This window comes from Punica granatum, chromosome 3 (assembly GCF_007655135.1).
Source record: "Punica granatum isolate Tunisia-2019 chromosome 3, ASM765513v2, whole genome shotgun sequence".
NCBI classification, from domain to species: Eukaryota; Viridiplantae; Streptophyta; class Magnoliopsida; order Myrtales; family Lythraceae; genus Punica; species Punica granatum.
The window spans coordinates 16,276,468-16,290,087 of NC_045129.1; the positions used below are offsets into that span (position 1 = coordinate 16,276,468).

The 13,620-nt window shown below is 38.4% G+C and overlaps 2 protein-coding genes across 2 annotated transcripts; one reads left to right on the plus strand and one right to left on the minus strand.

Annotated features, from left to right (window-relative positions):
- Nucleotides 1-4,599: 4,599 nt before the first annotated feature.
- Nucleotides 4,600-9,745, plus strand: LOC116199572 (protein MODIFIED TRANSPORT TO THE VACUOLE 1-like). The gene is made up of 5 exons (XM_031529971.1): nucleotides 4,600-5,163; nucleotides 5,910-6,644; nucleotides 7,044-7,196; nucleotides 7,776-8,747; nucleotides 9,218-9,745. The coding sequence occupies exons 1-5, from the start codon at nucleotides 4,957-4,959 to the stop codon at nucleotides 9,257-9,259; spliced, it is 2,109 nt and encodes a 702-aa protein (XP_031385831.1). The 5' UTR covers nucleotides 4,600-4,956; the 3' UTR covers nucleotides 9,260-9,745.
- A 337-nt stretch (nucleotides 9,746-10,082) lies between these two features.
- LOC116199573 (cytochrome c oxidase assembly protein COX19-like) lies at nucleotides 10,083-13,078 on the minus strand. The gene is made up of 5 exons (XM_031529972.1): nucleotides 12,798-13,078; nucleotides 12,103-12,669; nucleotides 11,334-11,422; nucleotides 11,117-11,214; nucleotides 10,083-10,513 (listed from the first exon to the last, which is right to left on the minus strand). The coding sequence occupies exons 2-5, from the start codon at nucleotides 12,110-12,112 to the stop codon at nucleotides 10,408-10,410; spliced, it is 303 nt and encodes a 100-aa protein (XP_031385832.1). The 5' UTR covers nucleotides 12,113-12,669; nucleotides 12,798-13,078; the 3' UTR covers nucleotides 10,083-10,407.
- Between the last annotated feature and the right edge of the window lie 542 nt (nucleotides 13,079-13,620).

Consider the following 13,620-nt stretch of genomic DNA (forward strand, 5'->3'; position numbering starts at 1 on the left):
AGTGTTGCCAGCACATCTTGAAGTTCGGTATCGTCAGACTTTCTCTTCATAGTGATTGTAGCCCTAGGCTAATAAGAGATTGACGGATACGTTCGGCGAGAGCGAAGGTGACGGCATTGTCAGAGAGATGGCAGCAACGACGGCGAAGCTGGTGTTGACTAAAAGAGCTGCATAACTCGGAAGGGTTTCTTCTTGTGCCTTGGAAGGGTTCTCTTCACCTCTTTCTTCTTCCTCTATGCCTGGCATCACAACTCTTTCGCTCTCTCTCAGTCTAACCCATTCCCATGTCTCTTCCATTTTCCTGCTTACAAAAAACTAAATGAGCCTCGTCGAGTAACATCTACGGTGGGGTTTCGGTGCTATTGTAGTTGATTGAGTCCGTGTTGTTAGTAGATCTAGCTGGCGCTTAAAATTTTGAAGTAATGATGATGAGCGACTTGATGTAATTCATTGTTTAAAAGTCAAAATTATACACTTCAAATGCCAGTTAGAACATTAGGAATCATGTTCTGAACCAAAATTGAACCCACTTGTATGCCCTAGATGTAGTATCCTATTTGGGTCTTAGCCCTAAATCTATTGTTGTTCATTGATGGTGGTTATATTCATCATTCTATTACTTGTTATTTTGTTTCTGATACTTGTTCTTAATATGTTACTTATTCTTGTTAAAGAAATATCATATAAAAAGACAGAATGCTGATGCTGATGAAAAAAAAATTCTTATGAAAGAAACAATTTCATATATTTCTATTACTAGTTCTTAATGTCCTTACCTATTATTGTGAAAGGAACATGATATGAACATATTAAACATTAATACTAATTTTATAGCTACACTTTAGGTGGAAAAATCATTGTTATCAGAATCGGACCGGACCGGCCGGTTCGACCGGTCGGACCGGAAACCGGCACCATGTTCGGTCCGATTCGCCTGAAAATTGAAATTGCAACTTTGAACTGCTAAACCCATTGAACCGGCCGGTTTTAAGCAAAATTCCATTGAACCGGCCGATTCTATGGGTTTTATGGGTTTCCTATTTAATGTAAAAATTGGTTGGTTGTGTAAGGATTTGAACTCATGACCTCTTGCTTCTCATACTAGCATAATACCAACCAAGCTACCACTACTTTTTTTGTTCTTTTAACTTTACTTTTAAGTATTTATTAAAATAAAATATTTATTTTGAAGTAAGAAATATTAAATATAGATACTTTCTTATACTATTGTTATATTTCTTTAAAATCATCATACTTTCATCTTAATTATCATAATTTTTTTAATAATATGAATATTTATTTTATTTTAAATAAACGTGCGGTCCGACCCATCGAACCCCCGGTTGGACCCACAAACCCATGAACCCGTACCCCTTCCGGTTCATCATCCGATCCGGTTCTGATAACACTAGGAAAAATTGTTGCATTTCTAATGGATTTTAATATGGATACTTATCATGAATGCAATTTACAGCATTTGTATTGAAGGAGAAACTTTTGATATATTTGTGTTTGCTCCTTAGGATCCCAAAAATTGATAAATAGAAGTCCTTGCTTTTGCCTTCCTCGTTTGACTTTTGATGGTCTTGTTTTGATAATACATGCAGTATATACTTATATATGGATGTATTATATGTACATATATATTTGTATGTATTTTGGTCTTATGTCTTGTATGGTAGTTGATATTTATGATCCATGTAGTTTCTTGATTTATCACATTATCTTTTAGATTTATATAAGTGCTGCAATCATGACGCCATTGAATTTGAATAACTCTTGAAGGATAAGAAAAAGAATGGCTGTGATGGCCTTTTTTTTTAGCTATGTGCTGCTAGTAGATGCTTGATGAATCTTATACTTGAAATATCTTTGTTATATAGTCCTAGACTCCTTACTAGTTCTTATTTGACTTTTTTTTTTTTACAAAAAGTGAGTATATTAGGATGTTTGTGCATAGTGATGATGTTACGAGCATTGAACAATTGAGAATGAATAAGCGAGCATTTTTCAAACTATATCAAATGTTAAATGGTATTAGGGTTTTAAAGTCTACAAAAAATATGGATGTCATGAGCAAGTAGCCTTTTTGTTTTTGTTTTTTTTTTTGCATATTCACTCAAGAATCATATCATTAAGTATAATTTCTAGATATCTGGGAACTTTTTTCTGGTACTTCTATTATGTGTTGAATGTGACACTACAATTGAAAACACATTGGTATAACAAATCTGAGCTCATAAATGTTTCAGATCACCATTCCTAAGTCAATCACTCACTCTCTTTGTGTGTGTGCTCTGAATATTGATTCTCCATCACTCTACTCTATCTCTCTATGTGCTCTGATTCTTGATTTGCCATCACTCCACACTGTCTCTATTTCGCAAGGAGGTAATAGCTGTGTTGATCATGATGATCACAGACTTGCTTCAAGAACTGAAGATGGAAAAAGCTGTTAATCAATTTTCATAGTCTATCCCCAACTCACTGTCACGACTTTGCAAACACACTTGAATTGGTGGCTAATGTGCAATGCAATCGACTCTACTGAGGGACCTACCAGTAACGTTTCGCAGAGACTAGCTGTCCAACCGGACATCATTGGACAACTACTTGTCGAAGCGACCGTAAGTGAAGAAGAATAAACTAGATATCAAACTCGTGAAGAAGACATTGCAATAAATGTTTAGGAGTTAGCGTGCCTACAATGCAATTTATATATTTCATTCTTGAATGGGAAAGCTCGGATGTTGATGGTAGAGTTCCTCAAGATGTATTAACTAAAGAATATGAATTGAGAGTACCTTATGGTAAGTCTACAATAATGAAAGAGCATTTTTATTTTCTAACATGTCATATAGAAACGGCATAGATTTTTTTCTTTAGATGTAATTACTTGGTGGATGTGGGTTACGCAAACTATGAAGGATTTTTTTTCACCATTTAGAGAGCAAATATACCATTTGAATGAGTGGTGCCAAGGGCATCAACCAAGAAGTATAGAGATTTTTTTTTTTAATATGAAAACATACTATTGCATGTAATGTCATTGAAAGATGCTTCAAATTACTGATAACACGTAAGAGTATTCTTCGAAGTCCATCGTATCATCGTGTTTGCTCGCATAATCAGATAATCATCGCGTGTTACTTGGAGGCAAATGTTGACTTATCCTATTAAGATAAAATAAAATAAGAAAATAAAGTTAAATAGACCAAAATATCACAATCTAATTTAGACATATTAGCTAATCCAATTATGCCCTCCATTTGTTATACTCCTCATTTGCTAGATTCATCATTCAATTAGTCCAATCATTAGAGGTTTAAATCTCTCATATGTGGATGGCATCACCTTTGGTGTCAAAATCATCTGAGTATGGAACTTCTCATCCTCAATCAATCCTAGAGCACTTGTAACTTCCTCAAATTTCTCTTCAATGTTGTATGTTGTAGTCAAGGTATATGCCAACATCTTGCATCTCTAAATTCTTTTGTGCTTAATGCTTTAAAGGGTGATGATTGGACGAGTGGTGTAGTTCAATTAGTTTTGAGATGCTTTATTAATGTATTTGGAGAGAAACAAAATGAAACATTTGATTTGGGAGTTGAAGCGGCTCTAGTGTGAAATGAGCTTTGTGAAGCTTAGTCTTTGATTTTGGGATTTTTCAACATATATCTCTTTTCTAGTTTTAGTAATATGTTGTTTTATTATTCAGAATGTCCTGAGCTTTGTGGAGATTTTTTATTTTTGTTCATTCATGTTGATGTCCCTACTGCTTTGTGGAATATGGTGAAGACACATTCTATTACGATTAGCTCATGTTCATTGGACTTTTGATTTAAATTAGATGTAGCAGACTTATTAGATTTTAGTTTTAGATTTGATTTTGCAAATGTTCTTATATTCAGATGTTCTTGTTAGTTTTAGTTTTATTAGATGTTCTTATGAATAGATTGCATTCCTATTAATTTTTTATTTTATTTTTCAAAATTTACTAGATTGGTATTATTTTTATTTTAAATTTCATTATTTATTAGTACCATAAATTAATGTTTTATTAAAATATAAAATTAAAATTAAAATAATTTATATTACTTAAATCATACAATAAAAGAGTGCAATATAATTTTTTTTTTTGTATATTGGGGCATTTAGGTCCTATAATTCCTATTCCTAATCCATTCCATATGTTAATCTTACGTACCAATCAGTGGAATATCAGTTCCTTTACAATTCCACTCCCACGCTGTCAAAACTAATTAACCTTATTCCTCACATATGAAATTCTCCATCAATTCCATACATATTCATCCCGCGCTATCAGACGCTATGTTAAGTAGCTGGTTGCAGTTCTCCAGCGTCAATATACGGTCATCCCACTGCACGTTATTTTTCTTTTGGTCCGTTAATTAAACTTATTGCACAATTTGGACAATTTTCAGTGACTTGATATTGAGTTGTACGAAATGTTTTCGTACTTGAAAAATAACATTTTATACGGGGGAAACTTTATTCCGCAAAACATTATTCTTTGAATATCCAATCATTGTGCTCAGTCATTATACTCAAGAATTTCCTGCACAATTTTTATAATCGTGGACGGGTAAGGAAGAAAGAATCTCTGGTCATTAAAAAAGGCCGTACAGGTACGGGTCGGTTAATGAGCAGTGCACGGAGCCCATTTCAATTGTAAATCAGACTGCTCGGCGAGTCCGGCGACTGTCCGCCCGCCGTCCTCGTTATCCGATCCCATGCAACCAAAGAGAAGCTCCAATTGAAATCTCTCCCGCCCAAGATCATCATCTGCTTCGATCTACCACAAGCGAGAGACTGCTCGACTGACGTTGGATCCATCGGTTCTATGAGTTCTGCATCGAGATCGGTCTCCGAGGCAATTCTTTTCGATTGAGCTGAGTCGCCGGATCTCAGGGTTCTTCCTGGTGATCCTGCGGTATGGACTCGAGCAGGAGGGCCGTGGAATCCTACTGGAGGTCGCGCATGATTGATGCCGCCACCTCCGACGAAGATAAGGTGACGCCTGTTTACAAGCTGGAGGAGATTTGCGAGCTCTTGCGATCCTCTCATGTCAGCATCGTCAAGGATGTCTCGGAGTTCATGCTGAAGCGGCTCGATCACAAGAGCCCCCTCGTCAAGCAGAAGGTATGGGATTCTCCACTCGCTCTGTTTCATTCCTTGCGACCTATTGCCCTGATGAATTGCGATGAATGCGCTTGGATAGAATGAAGCTTGATTAATCTGTCCTGTCCTATATGTATTGGGAGTCTTGCCCTCCTTTTGGATGGAGGGACTTGGAATTGGATTCAAGGGGAAAAAGGATCGTAATTTGAGTTGGCGGATATGGAGGAATAGCACTCTCCCTTTGAATAGTCTTCCTCCAAATCCCTCCATCCAAAGAAAGAGAATTTCACAGGTGAATATCTATGCTAGGTGGTAAACGCAAATCTCCAGCTAAATGCATTAGGTAAAACATCAGAATGCCAAAGGGAAATCCGTGTTCGTGTAACTTTTTTGTGTTAGGCAACTCTGTGTCGTGAAGGACTACAGCTGAAAAAACTTGTTTCTTTCAGAACTCTTCCATCTAAGTAAAATTTTAGAAAGCAGCTGTGCTTAGACAGTAGTCGTCCTTAGCTTCATGCTCGCTGGGGCTTCTAGTTTTAACAATTATTTTTGGATATATATATATATAATGAATCTATTTAAAATATGTACAAGTACGAGATGGTCCCTATTCCATTTCGCGGTTTGTACTGCTGTATTAATTTGGGGATTGTGCTGCAAAAACCGTGGCCAAACCAGTTGTCACAGTCTTCTACCGGAAAGAGGTACTTGTTGCTTTAAGACTTTGAATAAAGACGTGTTGCTCACCTGTTCGATTATCTGTGCAGGCCCTGCGGCTGATCAAATATGCTGTTGGAAAGTCAGGTGCAGAGTTCCGTAGGGAAATGCAAAGGCATTCTGTTGCAGTTAAACAGTTACTTCATTACAAGGGGCTTCCAGATCCTTTGAAAGGGGATGCTCCGAATAAGGCCGTGAGGGACACTGCCCATGAGGCTATTTCTGCTATCTTCTCTGATCAGGACAGTAAACCTGCACCAGCTGAAGATCTTAACAGAAGGATCCAAGGTTTTGGAAACACAAATTTTGAAATGCCTTCAGAGGATAAAAAGTCATTGCTCAGTGAGGTGGTCGGTCTCGGAAGTGCAACTATTAAGCAAGGAATTAGCAATTTCACTCAGGGGCACACACTGGGGAAGAGTGGGAATGGAACTTACAGGAGTCCAAATCTCCATAGATCTTTGACTCTAGAAAATGATCGTGGTAGCTATAATCCAGCTGAGATTCGCGGGACAGCTCAGGTTAGTTTTCAGAATATGGCCCCTGGATCTTGGAATACTGATGAAAGAGCAGCAAAGATGGAAATGATCGAGGATTCCAGTTCAAGTCGTACAGGAAGTAAGACTCGCGAGGAGAGGCTGTTAGACACGATAGTGACATCTGGTGGTGTACGTCTACAACCTACCCGTGACACCCTTCAGGCCTTCCTTGCAGAGGCTGCAAAATTAGATGCAATGACCTTATGCCATGCTCTTGATTCGAAGCTCCAATCTCCGCAATGGCAGGTAAATTCGTCAGTCAGAATTGGTTTCCTAAATGGGCCTACGGGAATTGAAGTGATAGAAAAATCAATGCAGATATTCTTGTGCCCTGCAATAGTCTGACTTAAGATGATACTAATATCAATCTTCCTGATACTATTACCCAGATTATCATTATTCTGTATCTTCCTTTCCATTCTTTCGTTTTTTCCCCCCTTCTTTTTTCTTAGATTAGTGTGAATCATGATGACAATGGATGCAAACCTTCATTTGTTAGACAGTACTTTCCAAGTTAACCGAAACTTGACTATGCTACTGAAAGTTTTATTTAAATGAGTTCAAATGGAAGGAAAAAATGAAGAACTGTCTCGATGCTTGTGCTTCTTCAGTTTGATTTCAGTCTTTATGATATAATCTCGTCAGGTTCGCATGAAAGCTGTCTGCGTCCTGGAGTCAATTTCGAGGAAGGAGGATGAGCCGTTCTCCATTATAGCATCCTATTACAGCGAGAACAGAGATGTTTTAATTAAATGTGCCGAGTCTCCACAAGCTTCTTTGAGGGAGAAATCTAACAAGGTAATTATTTCCATAGAGCACCTCTTTGAGGTTTTCTAGATTTTTTTTAGTTGGTTCTGTTACTTCTGCACTGTTGTTCATTAAGATTAAGAGAGGCAATATATGTGCAGTTCTTATATGTGGGCTATTCTGTCTCAATATGCCAGCAGCTCTTGTGCTTTTACTGATTATTTTATGGGGATAATAGCTGCTTACCAATCTAGCTATTTTTTCAATGATGTATACTATTGAGTGCTAATTCTTGAAAAATGACCATACCAAGGAATTGATGTAGGGCAGTTTTGTTGTCTAGTAATTTGTTCTAAGTGAGAATGCGGTGAGGCAGTTTGTTGAGAGATACTGAGGTCTGAGGTATGGGCAAGGGAGACAGAGAGAGAGAGAGAGAGAGAATGACGATGGGATGTGCTGGTTAGGTGGTTATTTTGTCGATTTTACTATCTTACCCCTTGTCTCTGTGGCTTGGTTAAAATCGAAAAGAAAAATTAGAAAAAATGGGGGAGGTGGAGGCTGTGTAAAACAGTGCCTACTTTACGATGTTATAGATTGTGGCAGTGAAATATCTCGTCCTTTGATATACAGGTTTTAAGCCTTTTGGTCGGAGAACAGGCAGGTAGAATTGTAACTGATTCAGCTATGTCAGTGAAGGTCGACAAAGCTCCTCTTGTTCAGATGCCTGACTTAATAGATACCGGTGATCCAGATGATATCCTGGGAACTGATGATTCCAACAAGAATCAGAGTGATCAAACCATCAGGGATTTGACAACAAAGAGTGCACCTCTTATTTATGATCTGTTAGGAGATAATGATGTTGGAGCCAGCGTGAGCAGCAATGAACCAAAGGATGATGAAGATCCTTTTGCCGATGTCTCATTTCACAGTGGTGCTGAAAGCAGAAAAAAAATAGATGATATTTTCACTGGGATGACTGTAGATGACAAGAATGCAATCAATGGCAATCTTGCGGCAGGAAATAAGACTACACCTACAGTGTTTGACCTTCTTGGGTCCCAATCTGAAGTGGGGCAGGAAAACCAGAAGAATGGTTTGCATGATCTAATGGCTGGTTTGTCTGTCGATGAGAATATGTCGAGATCTAAGCAGAATGAAATGGCCGCCTCGGTACTCTCAGAAGCCATGTACGTGGATCCAAAAGTTCATCTCAACCCTCAGGCTTCTAATGATGCTTCGAACAGAATAGTGAACTCGCAAATGCCTGGAATTAGTGCAAGTGCAATGGCTCCTTTCACAATGCCGAATGGGATACCTCCTGGGATGATGTTCAACCCTGCCTTGTCAACTCAGCAGATAAATTATGCTGCCATGGGGAACTTCTTGGCTCAGCAGCAACTTCTAGCGACAATGTCTAATTTCCAACAGTATGGCAACTTGAACACTCCACAGACTGTTGATGTCAGTAGTGGAGCCAGTGGAGGTTATTCAGCACCTCCCCTGCCTGATATATTCCAAGCAAATTTTCCTGGTCCAGCTGCTAGTTCGATGGGCAACATGACAAAGAAAGAGGAAACCAAAGCATTTGATTTTATTTCAGTAAGTTCTGTTTCTCATTTATCATATTTCACGCATGGCTGTCCTTTTTCATTTTGAGCATGCTTAAATTGTTTATATTTATTTATATCAAGTTAATGTCTTGAGGTTGCAGCCAAAATTTATTTTTATTTTTATTTTTTTGATAAGCTTTGCAGCCAAAATTTAGGCATTGTAGGTTGATCCACATGCTCTACAACAAATGCACTAGTTTATTGCCTTTATTTTGGTTCTTAGTCTGTTTCCTGTACCCTTTCGAATCTTGCGGGAAGATCTGTGGTTTATGGTATTTTATTAATCATGGCACTTGAGGTTATGTCTGTGTTACTTTTAGAGTGATCTTGGTCCTACTCTTTCAGTTTGTTGCACCTTATTAAGATACAGGTTACAGTAAACTGTTGGTAAAAGATAGGTCACTCCATTGATGCTTATGTGTATATATAAAGAGAAACACGTGTTTCCATTTTTTGCAGGACCATCTCACAGCAGCTCGGGATTCGAAGAGGGTGGTCTGAAATCTTTTTGAGCTTTAGACTTCATCTTGTGTGCTCCATGGTGTGAGGAAAATGGTTTGGTTTGGTTGGATGTTTGTAGGTTAGAGAAGGTGATCAAAGCTTATTCTCTCATCTTTTATTGGACTACATATCGAGAGGATGCGAATGGGCAGGGATGAAATATTTAGAATATCAAATTATTATAGCTTACAAAAGAGTGTACTGCGCGGGAGCTGTCTGTGAAGTGTAAATGCCGGCGTCTTCTGTCTCTAAATTTTAGGCGAAAAGGGAGGAGATGCGTCATACTGGGGTCATAAGTGGTGATAGAGTTGCGGTAGAATGGGATTTGCCTTTTTTCTTTTTATTATTTTTTCCTAGTTTTTGTTTATTGTATCTCCTTGAAATTAATTTTGTACATCTTGACAGTGCAGTCATTGCTTTGCTTGTTTGTTGTACATCCATTCGAACAATTATTTTTAGTCGAGGTAAGTGTCTAAGTTTTCTTCATCTCTTCTTAAGACTAGGAAACACCGCATTTGATCCTCTCCCAATATTGGCTTCTTTCCATTTAAGAAAATCAAATTTCCGAGTTTTTGTTGAAGAACTTATTTGTTCGTCTCGCGTGCTCATCGACCTTTGTTTGTATAGTCAAATAAGCTTGAGCATCGTGCCCGACCAACAGAGAGTTTGACAATGAAACCTTATGACCAAATAATTTCTTCAATGTCCCAATCAAGCTCCACTAATATAAAATCACTTCCCAGCCATGGTCCTGACTACTGAGTGCCAGATGACAAGATGGAAGATGTGACTTTTAGCTGAAGATCAGAGAAGAAAACAGAAGTTTTCAACAAAGTTGAGAGATGATTTCATTAGAATTACTCGGGTTATGGTTGGCTCAGAGCCCGAAGTTTTCAAACAAGCTGTCATGAAGTGCCAATCAACAATCGAAATGAAACTACTTGACATCCGGTTTAAGCAAGAGTAATTATTTTGAAAAACCTGTGAATCAGAAACTTGCTCGGCAAAGCCAAAGAGAAATCTGGTCCCTCAGATTCAGCAGCTCTGTCACGGAGATTTGTTAAAGCAGAAGATACAGATAGTATGATAGCCATGCCTCTCAGCATGCTTCTCTCCAGAGGCTACTGCACAAGATAGGCGCTTTGACATCAAACTTCGATCCTCTTGGAATTCTTCTCTTCTGAAGTTTCTCCATTGGTTTCAGTTTCCTTTCGAAATCCGAGCTCTGACATATCTTGCCTAGCCATCAAGTTCCTGAGTAATGCAAGCAGCATCAGCATATACAACTCTAACGCCTTAACATGCATGAGGCTTAATGAGTCAAGCAGCTGAATCATATTACAATAATCACTCCATTGCGCAGGGGAAAAGTCCGACAGATTATGCCCAGCCATGACGAAGTTCAAGAGTTCAAGTTCAAAATTGAACTTTCTTTTTCCCTTACCAGATTCTAGAGTTGAATTTGGATATTTGCAAAGATGAAGAGTCCAGTGACTCCTTTAGATTAATAAAAACTACTCTAAAGACAGTGTCATGATATAAACTGCAGCAAATGTTGATTTTATCCCACATTCACAACAGTAATTAAAGCAGTTCAGAAAGATCAACACCGACAGCACCATTCCCAGCTCTTGCATGCGCAGGTCTAAAGATAATTGTCTCCTTAGCTTAGAAGCTAGGATTCAAAACCTCCATCAGAAGGCTTTAGCACTAATTTTGATCTGCTTCCCGGATTATAAAATCGATGCTGAAAGACAATAACTTCATCGAGTGGTTGCATTTTGAGAAGAAAAGGGAAAGATTTAAGATAGTCAGGCTATGTTCAAATGTTGAAAGCAATAGATAAAATTTACTCACTTCTCCATGCGACACTCCAAATACTTCTTTGAGAACTGTCTGCATTTTTCTGATTGATGGCCAGAGGATTTTAGACAATTAAGATAATCTTTCTTCTCCTGACCACCAGAACAGGAACCCGAGAAAAAGTTTTAAGTGGGAGGACATTGTCAACGAAAGACAACAGGCATTCAGATCTGCCAGCTTGACAACAACATGGAGATAGAACAGTAAGTACCAGGTCGCATTGATGCAAGTGATCCAAAGGGAAGACACCTTTCTCTGGAGGCACGGGTCTCAACCCCCTATTCCCACCGAATGCACCTCCTGCTCAGTATTCGGAAAAATACACATCATGTTCAAGATGACACATTCCAGAAGCTCCACATTTTTTACAGCAATGAAAAGAAACCCATAAGAAATTTGCTAGTAAAAACAGCATTGCCAGCGCCCCACAGTTATTTTATTTTATTTTTTTCCCGAGAAGCCACCAACCCATTGATACGTAGGACAAACATCAGTGTGCATTCACCACTCTCTCAAGATTGACAAATTGAACAAGCAAGTTTGTATCTTACATCATTAAAATTGACATACAGAACCGACAATGAAGCTTTCAGCTGATACCTCTTTTTCTTTTTAATTTTTTTTAATTATATATATATATATATATATATATATATATTTAATGAATAGCTTTCAGCAGATATCTAGTCAATGCAGATGAGAGTTAAAAATAGTTGCTTTGATCATTAAGTAATTGGAGGGCTATCGTCCGGCACCACATGGCAGAGGTCGCAATTTGATTTTCAGCTCTCAGCAAGGGAAACAGATTAAATGGAGAAAAGCCGGCTGTGAAGCTCAATGCACAAAAATCTTGGCTTTCATTCAATTTGAAGCTCAATGCTACACTGCAGCCGCTAAAAGCACCCAAAAAAAAAAATCCAAGGGTAGAAGAATTAGGATATATATGTACATATGAAAATGGGAGATCGGTCGATGGTTACCTGCACTCATGAGATGGACTGCAGCAGAACGAGGGAGTTATCTGCTCAAACGATCACGTAGTCTCCTCGCGATGATAGAATTCGGAAACGGTGAGGACTGAGGCGTAGCTATCAGCAAGATGGAGAAGGCCGGCCAGGTGGATTGGCGGAGGAGGGTGAGGGCTCGAACGCTGCGCGAGTGGCCGCCAAGGTGGAGACGGTGACTGAATGAGGACGGAGGACGTCGACAAGAAGGAGTCACCAGTCGGGCCCTGAGCTGAGCGAAGGACGGAGGACGCCGACTGTTTCAGTTCCCCTCTCCGGAGATCCAGAGAGATTTTGCGTTCTGATTTTCAATTGTTTAAGGGAGGGGTCTCCCTTAAAATACTAAAGGAAAAAAAAAATTCATGTCTTGGAAAACCAAAAATTTTGGGCCTAAATTTTGTTTTGTTATTATAAAAAAAAAAAAAACCAAAAATCATGTCTCAGAAATAAGCCCCAATTTCTTCCTCCTCTCATCTCTGCTCGCTGAAATTCCACTTCTCTAGCTTTCTCTTGTGATTCTTTAATCGTTTCTTTCATCTCCCACTGCAGCCCAAGCAAATTGACAGATTGAGTTGAAGAAGTGCTCAATCATCAAATGAAGAGCTTCACGTGACTACCATACCAAATTGTCAAAAGGAGTAAGAGTGTGTCTTCACGGGGTGCAAGCTTACCTTTTTACTTCATGGATGGAGCCTTGTGAATTCGGGACGAAGGTTTTGGCATTGTAGATTTGGGAAGGTATATGATATTCTCAGATCTGCACCTTCCTTGGCTTGTTTTGCACTTCTAGTTGCACTCATTTTGATCTTAAAACTCATCACTCATCCTCACTCATGTAATCTTCTTTCACTGCCCTACTCCTCCTCTTGATCAATATCATAAAGAGGGTTGTCATCGTCGTCGTCGTCGTCGTCGTCGTCACGACTCGCATCATCAATCACTGTAGCACCCACAGTATCAACCTCTTTCTCATTACCAATCCATGCATCCTTTATACCAACCTGTAGGCGAGTAAAGCCCTTGCTTTAGGCCCCCGAATTGATGGCCCATTAAGAGCTTCACTTAAAAGAAGAACTAGAATGTTTGAGGGCCTCACTTGTAGGCTCATTACGGCCTTTATATATGGCCCAAACAGAAGAAGAATCAGATTGTATTCGTATATAATAAATTAAGCCCAATTAATTTATATGATAAATTATTGTCACACTTTCGCATAATTCTTTGTTAATTTCCTTAATAACTCTCAATTGCCCCGTAAAACTTCTCATTCTAACATTATTAAAGTAACTTAATTAATGTTTCTATAGTCATCTTTCTAACGTCTATATATGTTATTTTCACCAATCCAATTTAGCTAATTTAATCCGGCCAAAAAAATTAGTTCACTTATGTTAACATATAATCATATATGTTCGCTTTTATTAATTGCTCCAAGTAGTTAGCAAACTTATTTTTATATTAATTGCTATTTAGATAATCATTCTAATGTAATAT

Excerpts from the sequence above, each read along its gene's own strand:
- LOC116199572 (XM_031529971.1), top strand. The coding sequence starts at position 4,957 with ATGGACTCGAGCAGGAGGGCCGTGGAATCCTACTGGAGGTCGCGCATG. Across the intron at positions 5,164-5,909 it reads GCCCCCTCGTCAAGCAGAAG|GCCCTGCGGCTGATCAAATA; the intron begins GTATGGGATTCT and ends TTATCTGTGCAG. Across the intron at positions 7,197-7,775 it reads TGAGGGAGAAATCTAACAAG|GTTTTAAGCCTTTTGGTCGG; the intron begins GTAATTATTTCC and ends TTTGATATACAG.
- LOC116199573 (XM_031529972.1), bottom strand. Across the intron at positions 11,215-11,333 it reads ACTTGCATCAATGCGACCTG|GAGAAGAAAGATTATCTTAA; the intron begins GTACTTACTGTT and ends TCTGGTGGTCAG. Across the intron at positions 10,514-11,116 it reads TTGGAGTGTCGCATGGAGAA|GAACTTGATGGCTAGGCAAG; the intron begins GTGAGTAAATTT and ends TGCATTACTCAG.